This window comes from Perna viridis, chromosome 11 (genome assembly GCF_037379345.1).
Source record: "Perna viridis isolate PV_CMFRI_1.1 ecotype Kerala chromosome 11, ASM3737934v1, whole genome shotgun sequence".
NCBI lineage: Eukaryota > Metazoa > Mollusca > Bivalvia > Mytilida > Mytilidae > Perna > Perna viridis.
The window spans coordinates 24463268-24476100 of NC_142455.1; the positions used below are offsets into that span (position 1 = coordinate 24463268).

At 32.9% G+C, this 12833-nt stretch overlaps 1 protein-coding gene across 2 annotated transcripts; it reads left to right on the plus strand.

The window, feature by feature from the left end:
• The first annotated feature begins 4570 nt into the window (after positions 1 to 4570).
• On the plus strand, positions 4571 to 11041 carry LOC148603469 (uncharacterized). Of its 2 annotated transcripts, none has more exons than XM_088552881.1 (2): positions 4571 to 4658; positions 9197 to 11041. In XM_088552881.1, the coding sequence occupies exon 2, from the start codon at positions 9216 to 9218 to the stop codon at positions 10920 to 10922; it is 1707 nt and encodes a 568-aa protein (XP_088409007.1). In that variant the 5' UTR covers positions 4571 to 4658; positions 9197 to 9215; the 3' UTR covers positions 10923 to 11041. The 2 variants fall into 2 exon arrangements, with proteins under 2 accessions (XP_088409007.1, XP_088409006.1); XM_088552880.1 differs by having other exon boundaries at positions 4584 to 4729.
• Positions 11042 to 12833: the final 1792 nt, after the last annotated feature.

The window sequence follows — 12833 nt, forward strand, 5'->3', positions numbered from 1 at the left end:
AACAATTTATAGGTATCGTGACTGTTCATTAAATCTGACAAACTAACAATACTTCTGTTATTATTGATGTGAACAGGTATAAATTTGTGCCTTTCTTGACAGTTAAAAATATAATGGTACTCATCATCCAATTCTTGTTTATTACACCGATCACAATTCTTTCAGCTCTATTGATACTGGAAAATCTATCAGCCTCAATAGGCAATTTATGACTACTACATCTGAACTCAATAAGATTATACATCAAATCTGACGGCAGCACAGTAACATATTTTTCAAAACAAAAGTCAGATTCATAAATTTTCTAGTTTATACATTTAGGCGACTCAAATATTTGTGATAAACAATCATCAAAAACTTTGTTATGAAGAAATTGTTTTACATTTTTAGACAGATTGACATTTTTCAATACAGATTGATCATATCAGTAATTACCATAATTACATTCATTTAGAATATATTTGATACATATTAGCCATTGAGAATGATACATATCAGCTTCATTTAATCTATATAACATATTATAAAATGTGTGGGGTATTTTTTTTTTCATTTTTTTTCCCATTTATGATTCGTTGCCAAAAACCAATCATTCTTGCTTTAATACAATAGACATTGAAGTTCTACCAAGTTCACCATAGACAATACAGTTTGGTGTACATTTTCTAATCTTATGTATATACTTGCAAACTTCTAAATGCAACGATTCAATAATATCATTATTTTCATAACCCACACTTCTGCACCATATAACAAAATGGGTGCGAACATTGCATCAAATAACTGTAACAATATATCTATTGGTAAACTAAAAGAAGCTTTACATAAAACAAAGAACGTTGCTTTACTAGCTTGTTACACAAGTCTAGCCTTATTTTTATGTAAAGTACCTTTCCTTGAAAACACCAAGTACTGAAAATCATCTAATACATCGATTTTTTCATTATTATAAAAAAAATGAGTATTCTAACACAGTCTATTTTTTTTAACAAAATCACAATATTAGTCTTCGCTACATTAACATTGAGTTTCCAAGTTTCACAGTACAAATACACAGCACTTAAGGCAGATGGCAATTCAATAACAGTTTCAGCAAATATGACATATATTCCATTATCAAATAACAAATGAGAAATATTACATACATCATTGATGCCATCATGAGCATATGATAAATTCTGTCAAATCATTAAGGGATATTTATAATAATAAAGGTGATAAATTCTCACCTTGTCTGACTCTTACATTGGAGGCAAAATATTCTGTTATATTGTTACCAGATCTAACACAAGACTTAACGCAAGAAATAAATTTTGCATAATTTTGAGAATTTTACCTTCTATACCATTGCGTAACAGTTTTTGCCATAATAATACCCTATTCACAGAATCAAACGCATTGCGATGATCCACAAAAGCACATTACATTTTTTTTCGTCTAAATAAATACAAATCAATGAGACATTTCAAGTTAAAAATTTGGTCAACAGTACCATAACCTTTTCGAAAACAAGCTTGCTCTTCACATAACAAGCCTAAATATTCAAGGTAATTAAATAATCTGTTGTTTAAAATACATGTAAAAAGTTTACCATAACAGCTTAGTATAGTAATACCTCTATTATTGCCGCATTTGCGGGATCACCTTTGTTTTTGTATATAGGACATATAGAACGTTGTGACCAGGAATCTGGTACAATACCACTTTCAAAAACAATATTATTTTTTTATATAAACAGGCAAAAGTTTGTGAACTCCATGTTTTAAAATTTCATTCAGTATTGTAACTGGAGAGCATGATTTGACTCACAAAATTATACTCTGTCACCGAGGATCGAACCATAGACCGCTCGGTGGCAAGCCAGCGACAAACCGATTCGGCTAAAGAATTAATTCTTCAGCCTAGTCAAATAACTGGCTATTTAAATCTCACTACCTACTACAACGCAGGTAAGCCGTTCTGCTATATTTCCCCCCCCCAACCTTAAGAGTCTTCGTACCACGAACGACTTTAACACTAGCTCATCAGCTTACCAACTACCGTGGCTTTTTCAGCTGGGCGCCAAATGTAACGGGAATCTTCTGTATGTGCAAGTTTCTCAGTGAAAATTACGAGTTAATACTTTAAAATCTACGACAACAACAATACCAATCTAACTGTTCAAGTAGTGTGATCTTCTTTTAATAAATGACAGTGCTTGAATGTTCGCTGAATACTTTGCTTTTCTAGATTTACCTGTCAATAACTACTACCTATGACCAAACCTCATACAGTACACCCCGCGTGGATTGTTTGTGCATTGGGCTCTGCCATTCAACACTGTGAATAAGAACTACAGGTGGAAACACATAGTTTATTTAACAAAGTACAAAGTCATGTAAAACAATGGTAAATAACGCTTATAAATGCATAACGCCTATGATTAAATTAACCGGTTTAGCTAGTTAACTGGAGGTTACTGGCTTTAACTTAAATACTTAAACATCGTTCACGGGAAATTTAAAATCTTACCTGTCGACCAACCTTAATTACTAATTTACATTTCAACGCGGCTCGACGGTCGACACAAAACCAATAAGTATAAATGTTTTAGGGTACAAAGAATCCTAAATGTCCAAAATCATTCCCTAAATCGGCAAGCCAAAAAAAATCCAAAAGTATTCTCCGAAATGTTACATTCCTTTGAGAAAAACGGTAAAACCGTAAATAGATCAGAAACAAAGAACGTACAGACTGTAACAGTCTTAAAGTAGAGAAACGGTGTGATACACGCCTGAACTGGCTATCTGTAGAAGAAGCGATAAACCGCGCCGCGCACACGCTTAAATACTCCGTTCAACATGAATCAACCAATCAGAGCAAGGATATCAACTCAAATGTTATGAACTCGATCTGAGTGAAACTCGTTTCGAAATAAACTGAATTTATGTAATATACTGAGACTCGGACATTTAACGTAAAACACCGAGACAAGCTCAAAATGAAAGATACGACTATTTACATCGGTAATTATGTCACATGACCAAAGCCAAATCACGTGAACAGTTTGATAAGTAAACAATAGTATTAAAAAATCAACTAGCTACAATCACCTCCGTTACATTATCATATTTTACTACATTCTTTAATGATTTTATAGCATCTACAACCTCTTTTTCACCAATAGGCTCATTGATTACAGTGTTATATTCAGTAACATTATCTGGTAAAACAATATCAACATCATTTACAACATTATTTAAATTCTTAAAATGATAAAAGAATACATTTACAGCTACTTTTTGCTGGGTCGATTTACCCTTTTCACAACTTTTATTCAGTAATGACCAGTATGATTTAGGATCTGAGGTTGGTAGACCTCTTAGTTTATCTATAACTGCCTTTTGATATTTACAAATTTTATTATGTTATTTCAGTATATTCTTATATTCTTTGCTTTCACAGAACGTACTCTATAATGATATTTTTAGCTTTACGTTTTGAGTAACATTCACTATTAAAATACAATGACAATATTTTTGTTACAATTTTTCTTGACATTGTTAGAAGTTTAACAAACATTTCTGCACCTTCAACATCATTTTTGGTAATACAATAATTTATTACAGTTTTCAACTATATTGTTAATTGTTACAATGTTTGTGGTTTTGGGATCAATGTCTCCCAATCTAACTAATAGTTCATCAATCTGGTTCACATCTAGGTTCTCTTTGAATACTGCACCTCGGTCACTGAACCATTTTGGTTTAACATGCGTTCCACCCTCACGGGTGATTGCAACATCAGAGTCATTAAAGTCAATATCACGAGGATTATCACCGCAATCGCCACACTGAACGGATTCAGATCTACCGTGAGTATTAATAGCACACTTGAGCAGTCAGGTTTAAGTCTACCGGTAACAGGACACTGATCACAGTCAGATCTAAATATACCGGTAACAGGACACTTGGGCACAGTCAGATCTAAATCTACCGGTAACAGGGCACTGATCACAGTCAGATCTAAATCTACCGGTAACAGCACACTTGGGCACAGGCAGATCTAAATATACCGGTAACAGGACACTGATCACAGACAGATCTAAATCTACCGACCGGTAACAGGACTCTGATCACAGTCAGATCTTATATTTGAACATATGTCAAGCTTACACATACAGGCTAATGAATGTCACTAAAAATAGGATCATATGGTAATATATCAAAGTCTATAATAGCCCTAAATAAATCAGGAGTAATAATTACATAATCAATTAAAGAATTATGAAATGTAGTTTGACCTATACCCTGGTCTGTTCCTAAACGACCATTTACAAAGAACAACTGTGTACTTTTACATGAATTCAACAACCTCTGTCATGAACGAACTAATTTACAATTATTTTTGACTGGCGAACAGGAGAAACATCACATTCCCCTAAAATATGCAATTTATTAATCAGTTCTTGGTCGTCATTTGCAATATACAAGCATTTATGATATGGTTATCAATATCAACATATTCATTTACATTTTTATTTTGTATAAGCATTAAAACCATTAAGTCCGATAGGAAATTTAACGTTATCATCGTGCAGTTATCTCCCTTTTATTGGTGAAACCGAAAGTTGATTGATTTCACAATAATCTAAAGATTAACAGTAACTCATATCAAATGTAGGTACTTACTAAGTATACAGACTATATACTATAAATTATGGATAGATGCTGCCACTTAAGCATATAAGGTTAGTTGTAAATTAATTATGCTTTGTATAAAACCTTGGCAATGAACATGAAGCTCCAATAACCCCGATTCCTTAACGACATTACCGATTCCTTTCCAACTGGACTTTGGACAACCAGGGGTCAAAATATTTGTGAATGAACAGACCACTTGCCCTGGGATAAATATCAATGTCATTTGATGGCTCCGTGTTAACAAATAGCTCTACCTATGGCTTTGGTAGAGTAAAGTAAATGACAAAATACAGAAAATAAATGTTAAGTATATCACCCAGTTCATGTGTCTCAGAAACTCAGTATACAAAGTGTATCTATAGAAAATGGTGATAACAGATACCATTGATAATATTGCTAACCAGAGTCTTGATGTTGAACGAAAAAGCAAAAACTCTGAAATTAATATTTGGCTGACATGTTTTTCCCCAAGCAAAAGGTGTGACGGATGGGTAGGTGAGACGGTTGAAGTAAATGATCAATATACTTATTTATCATATATACTTAAAAATAAAGACAAAATTTTACACCTTGATAAATCTTAAAACGAAAATGGTTTTCTTATAAGGCCAATAAAGGTGCTCTTCCGGAATTAATTGTATACCTCTTCGTTAGTGTTCGGAAGACTTATCACAGGGTTTTCCGGCTATTTCCTGAAAATTAAAAAAATTCTACAAGCAGTGACACGATCATGTTATCAAAAATATTTGACTTATTTCAAAGTATATTATAAATCAACTATTACACAGTGTTTGTTACATCATATGCTTTATCGGCTCTTGTTCGTGTTATTGTGAAAAAATGCAGTATATATACATGTATATTAGAAATAATTTGTAGATGATCAAAATGCTCAAATTTATCATACTATATTCATTTGTTTGGTTTAAATCGGAGACAGTATTGTTAATCCTCACTTTACACTTAAGGTTGTTATAGACCCTTTTCAGGTTCTTGGTGCTTTCGGCAAGGTCCGCGCTTTTTGTTATATACTGCTGTACTTCATTGCAACTTTGCACAGTCATCCGTGCGAGCCCCGACAGAGTAGTCAAAGACGTTAAAAAAACCCTCACTTACTCGCAAATTTGGATCACTTTATTGGTTAAGCTCGACAGAGCAAGATAAAAGTTAATAAAACCGAAGAAGCGAAAAATGAAAGACTAAGAAAGCCGATAAGCCAGTTTGTCAAACTAAAGCCTAGAAGTTCCTGTTTAATTTTGAAGCTTGTGGTTTACAATTGCAAGTAAACAGTTTCAAGAAGCTTTTAGGATAGTTGCAATCTACCGGGTTTTCTATACTGTAATAATGGAATTGTCGCAGTCGGAAATTCTACAATAAATTACTTTATAAATTTTTGTGTATACAATCAGGTAACAATTTCCATAGGATACCCACAGACAATACCAATATTAATACGCCTTGTTAGGTTTTTGTAGACACATGTAAGAGTAACTTTACTTAACCCATTATGTTACTCCTGCTCACAGTATATCAACAAATTCCTTTGGTTACCCCTGGTCATTTTATATCAAAGAAAAATCAGCCCAAAACAGCATGTTTGTTGTTTTCCCTCTCGTCATCATCCAATGTTATTTTATACAGCAAATATCCATTGGGTAACACTTTGTATCGCTTTACCATATATTCTTTGCGTTAATTCTTTTCAGCCTTTATCATAACATTTCTTGAGTTACTCTTGGTTACCCTTTGTAAAATATCCCTTGCCTAACTCCTGGTTACTCTTTATCAACATGTTCATTAGGTCAGTCTCGGTCACCTTACGTCAATATACCTCTTGACTACATATGGCCAGCCTTTTGAAAAAAAAAATTGGTGTTTCTAATTACTTTGTATAAATATTCACATTGAGTTATTCCTGGTCACATGATTTAAATATAGCTCTAGGGTTATTCTTGATCTCCCTATATAAATATATCATTCTTATAGCAACTGATTAATCTATTTTATACAATTATGGCAGTTCAGTGCATGCGATATTATGTTTTATGGAACGCATTTAAGAGATATGAACCAAGTTCGGTATCTTATTGTGGTGTTCCATATAACATGACTGCCACAACTGCTTTATTACACTTCTCTGTAAAAATCAAGATATAGGGTAAATTTTTTTCAAACATTTGACCATTGTCAAATTAATGTTGACTACAGAAAACAAAATTTTAATAACATTATCAAAAAAGAAAGTTTTCGACACTTTGAAAAAATATACTGGTAGTATTATATTTCATGAGTAATCATTTATGGCTTATGATAATATGACCATAGTTGTTAATGTTTGGTGATTGTAGTTCATCATATTAAAAGAACTCATGTTTGTTGTTGAATGTCTTTACTGGGCATAGGAGCAACCGTATCAACACTTGTAGTAACATTCAGATCGACAACTCTTTTGCTAGAGTTACTGGAATTTACACAACCTGAACACAATGGGGAATAGACACATAAAACAAAGGTCCTGACTGGGCATAGAGTATCATCATCTGTATTAAACTCTATGCCCAGTCAAGACCTTTGTGAACTACAAGAAAGACTGAATCCAAAATGTATGTTCCTGTTTCAACGTACATCTAAACGCGCTGGCAATAAAATATGGTAATATATATACCTTCTAGATCAAATCATTTTGGAAGCATAATGACTGATATGAGGAAAGAATTTTTCTTTTATATTTGTATATTAATCAAAGCTTGTGTGCGCATATTAGATGTGGCCAATATTTCATGACGCCAAAAAATAGCAAGATATTGACATATAATTTAAAAGATGTGTGTGCATATCCATTACAGTTACAACACTCAAAGGACAGAAAACAATCATACTTGATTTCCAGCGCATTGTCTCGTGCACATTTATTACTCATCAGTGTTACAGTGTATATTTATTTCAAAAACATACCTGAATCTTCATACGTTCTGGTGATTTTATTTTGTTTTGTTTTTTGTACGTTCGTTCTTGTACAGACATATGTACCTGTGTTCACCGCCATCAGTAGTGGTACAACTGAAATCGGATATTGTCAGGTTTCGTAATATCTTGCATCCTCTACGACCAACATACATCATTATGGCACACGTCACTGTAGCTGTTTGTTTCCTTTATGTTCAATTTTTGATACAGATTAACCAAATCTGCATCGTCAATAAAAGGCTTGTGTTCACACCTACACAGCCTGGCGTTTTAGGTCTTAACAAACAAGCTGAGTCTTACTTTATGAAAATAATTTCCAAGAAACCGACTGAGTGCATGCCTTGCTGTCGTGAAGAACTATTCCCTTACAGTTCACCGTCTTTATTTTATACAGCCTGTCACATAAGCAATAGGAAAATATCAATTGGCTTAGATATGCGAAATCTATTTTAGATGAATGTGGTAAATGCTTTTCGTGGAACGAACAAAACTTCCCAAGTTCCCAAGTTTATCATGGTTTGTAGTTCAATGAAGCTAACATTTATAGATCATTTTTAACAACAGTTTGTAATGGTATGCAACTCCCCAAAGGCTTTTAAAGGAAAATATAGAGTTTCAAACCTTTTTTTAAAGAATTTTGGATAAGAACTATATTACTTATCGCAGATTTATAACTCTTACATTTGTAGTCATAAGTTGCCTTTAGAACTTTGTAGATAGTGTATACGAGTCTTAGATATTGGCAATGAACACCACTATATACTCATATGCTCGTCACTTAGCAATGAAAGGGAATTATATCTAAAATCTAGATTTTTTCATGGCCGACCGAATACTATAAAAGTTAATGAGTTGATGAACAGCCAGTGTCTACCAGATCTTAACAACTTATGCAAATTTATATGTTGTATCTACACAAAATTAGAATACCTTGATAGTCAACATGTTATTCTTTTTCTAATGTTATATGTTATATGTTATAATTTCAGCTGAAAACATTTATGTGAACCTTTGTACATTACATACATATTCATGCTTATTAATGTTTTCCATGTATGTTTGTCTGTACCTAATGTGGTCCTTGGATAATAAAGACATATACCTTTCGTTACTTCTTGTCACCTTTACTAATCGATTGCTTTTTTGTTACCTCTGTTGGCTATATATAGGCTGTTTGGCCTATATCGGTGTACCCCTTTGGTTAAATCTGGTCACCCTATATCATATTATTCCTTGGATAATTCTTGGTTAATCCATGTCAACATGTTATTAGGTTACCTCTGGTCATCTTTAAATATCATTTGGGTTATTTCGTGTCACCCTATGTCAATACCTTGCTAGTGCATGTCCTTTTGCTGGTACACTGGCTCAAATTGAAGCACCTTACGATAGTTCTAAATAGTATATGGTGGCCAGAAGTTACCATATTGTGATAAATTGGCATAGGATGGCTCATTCAAATTTAATTATTTCCATATGGATACTAAACATCGATAAAAAATATATTATTTCAAACAAAAAACTAATTGTACTTTTTTTATTTTCAGGTCATTTCGGAAATAAAACATGGCGGATACTATTAAGAAATTTTGTACACTGTGTGATCCTACGTGCATAGAAGCTGTTTCTTGGTGTTCAGATTGTGGAGATTTTCTCTGTACTGAATGCACCAATCATCATTCTAAGTCAAAGGCTTCAAAATGTCATTCCCTTTTAACAGTTCGCGAATATATGCAGCTTCCACAATTCGTAAAAGAACTTAAATTCGTTTGCGATTATCATGAAGAGCAATATGAATCTTTTTGCACGATACACAACTCGCCTTCCTGTTTAAGATGTGTATTGACGTCACATAAAGCATGCAATGTCTTACTGCTGAAAGATTTATTTCCAGATTCCAAAAATTCACAACCAATTAATGATATCGGATTGTCTTTGAATGACACGAACTTGTACCTCGATAAACTCATGTCAGAACTGACTCAACACATTAAGGATACAGAAAATCGAGAAAATGAAATCAAAGATGAAGTGGCAGAGGTGAGAAGGTCTATAAACAAGTATTTTGATCAGCTTGAAGAAAACTTGTTGGACGCATTAAGAAAAGAAAGTTTAAACATTCTTGGAAAAACTAAAAATATACTACATGATATTACGGAGTTGTCTGAAACGGTTAAACAATTATCGACAGATTTATCTGCAATACAGAGTTATGCGTCTGATAAACAAGCATTTTTCAGTGTCATTTCATTACAGGTCAGGGTATCTGAAATTGAAAAACGAATAGAACAATTACAAAATGACGATAGACTAGAAATAACAGTGTTGAAACTGAAAAAAAAGGTACCTCAGATAACTGAAAATTTGTATATAGGGGAGATTGATTTTCTAAAAAGTGCATGCACGACAACTTTCACAAAAGAAAAGGAGAAACAAGCACAAATTATAGGCATCGTACCAAACACAGCTACATCTATCATACTCCAACTGCATACGCCAATTATATTTGAATTAGCAAAACCAGAGGAGACGACACACACGGTAATTTCGGGTTGTTTGATGACAAATAATGGAAACGTCTTGCTTACTGAATACAACAGCGAATGTCCCGTAGACCGGCTTAGTATGTGCAACAAAAATGGAGATCATATTCACACCCTTCTATCAAGCAAAGAGGAACAATCGTTTTTCGGCGTATCTCGTATCGAGAGTTCTTTAGTATATGCTGTTTCTATAGACAACACTGTTTCGTTTGTTGACTACGAAACATTCGACGTAACTGGCACAATAGCATTCCAACCTAAGTCAAAATGTTTAGCAGCATCTGGTTATAAAGACATTATATTCATCTGCATTGAATCAGATGGACTTACTAAGTATGACATGCAACAACACAAAAACAAACGTTTGCTTCAAGTAAATTTTCAATTATTCTCCGACATAAAGTATAATGACAAAAAACTGTACTTCACTTGTGGTGGTGAAAGTAATACAGTTTCATGCTGCACTGAAAAAGGAGAACGGCTATGGACGTATGAAAATACTTCAGTACTTGCGATACCTAGTGGAATCGTTATTGATAAGAATGAAAACATTTTTGTCGCTGGTTATGGTACCAACAACATTGTTCATATATCAGGCGATGGTCAAAGTTCTAAAGAAATCCAGTACGTTACTTGCCCAGGAGCAATGGGGTATAATGAAGATGAAAACGAACTCCTCATTTGCACTGATGACGCTTGTGCTTACATTTTTAAAACAACTGACAAATAAGCGTTTTTATGTCTGTGATTGTTTGATTAGGTTCAATGACCTACGTTTTTAATTATTGGAAGGAAATATGACGAATACAATACAATAAAACATATATAATAAAAATGGCGGCAAAAATATCGAAGCGTCAATACTGCCACAATTCAGATACGTGTACCCAAGTACATGGCCTAAACGTGAAAACAAGAAATAAAGACTATCTTTATACCTAATATCGTGAATCAGTATATTATGAAATAGACTACATTAAAATATGAATAAATGAAGAAGACGTAACACAGAAAACTAAAACGCTATCATAATGAGCTCTCAGAAAAAAATCATGAGTGACATCAGGTTATTAAGGGCGAGCATATCCTGCTGAACCGTCATATTGCAAAACAGTATAATCCAATAGTATGTTAGACACTTGTAACGGAGGAGTTCTATCAAAAACAATGGAGCAATTCACATTTAGGTGATATCATTTAAACAAATAATGTGAAAACTTATCCCAAATATAAAAATCCAAATACGATATTCAAAAAGCTTCATAAAACTTTCGACAATACCAACTACTAGTATATATGTATAATCGCATGCTTATTTGAAATTAAATTTGATATATAGCAATAAATCATACTTGAAGATTTTAAAGGACATTAAATGTATCTGTTCAAAAATTATCGTAGTTCATTAGATATAGCTACTTTTACTTGCTCCGAAACAGTGTCAAAGGAGCTTCACTACTTAAAAAAAAAACACTCAAAACTATTAAGCTAAATCTGCACTCTGAAACTCATTTTTGGTTATTTTCAGAACCTGGTAAGTTTTGCTTATTGAACATAGAAGGAAAACTTATAAATTGTCGCATGAAATATATTTTCTAAACTGTGTTTTCTTATTTTTATTTGCCAGGCTAACTGTCACTGCATAAGTACCACACTAACATATAGATTTTACTGCTTATTTAAATTAAGGTTTATTGTATATCCAGTCATCAGAATTTATTGTATTAAACTCATTGTTGATAAATATTCCTTCTTAGTATGAACTGGGTACAACAGGACCAGCGTTTGAAAATGGAATATATAAAGATGTACAAAACATTGTCAGAAAATTGCTTATATCTGTAGTTTTATATCAGAGGAAAAAGAACGATCAGAGGTACCAATGCACGTGCGTGGATTTTACAAATTAATTTCACAATGCACATGAGTGGAATTCACAAATTAATTTCAAAATTGGATTTGATATTAAGTAGCACTCCAGATAAGTGTCACGCAAAATGTGAACCTGGTGATGGTTGGAAAGCCAACATATTTTTGTTTTTGATATTTTGTTTAAAATGCTATTGTAAACACAAATTAACATGTAACTTTTAATATAATACCTGTTTTTAGGAGATAACAATTATATAGAATGTACTGCAGGATTCAAAATTAAGGGAGATAACTCTGTAAATGACACTAAAATACAATAGAAAATGTCGATTATATTCATTATATCCTAAGAGCAGACAGATTGGAATAAATAATTATAATAAATATACATTTCAGCATATAGACCTATAAAGAAACTTGATAAAACATACAAACATGTGTAGCCTTTTTGGGGTTGTATCACATATTACAGAATTCGCATGATTCTTACAAAGACTTTTACTTAATAGTACCCTGTGAACCTGTTAGGTAAAATGGTATTCACATGAATGTTATCCTAAATTAACTTTTTTTCTTATTTTATCGACATGGTGGTTAATGGGGAAAATCGCCTATATGGAATTGTATTTCCTTGTTATATAACAAGTTCAAAACCGTTCCATGCAGCTCGATGATGGATAATAAGAACATGCTTATACTGCATACTTCTCATAATTTTAATTTGAAATTGATGAAACATCGATACGATATATTTAAAGAACAAGTATTG

Excerpts from the sequence above, each read along its gene's own strand:
- LOC148603469 (XM_088552881.1), top strand. The coding sequence starts at position 9,216 with ATGGCGGATACTATTAAGAAATTTTGTACACTGTGTGATCCTACGTGC.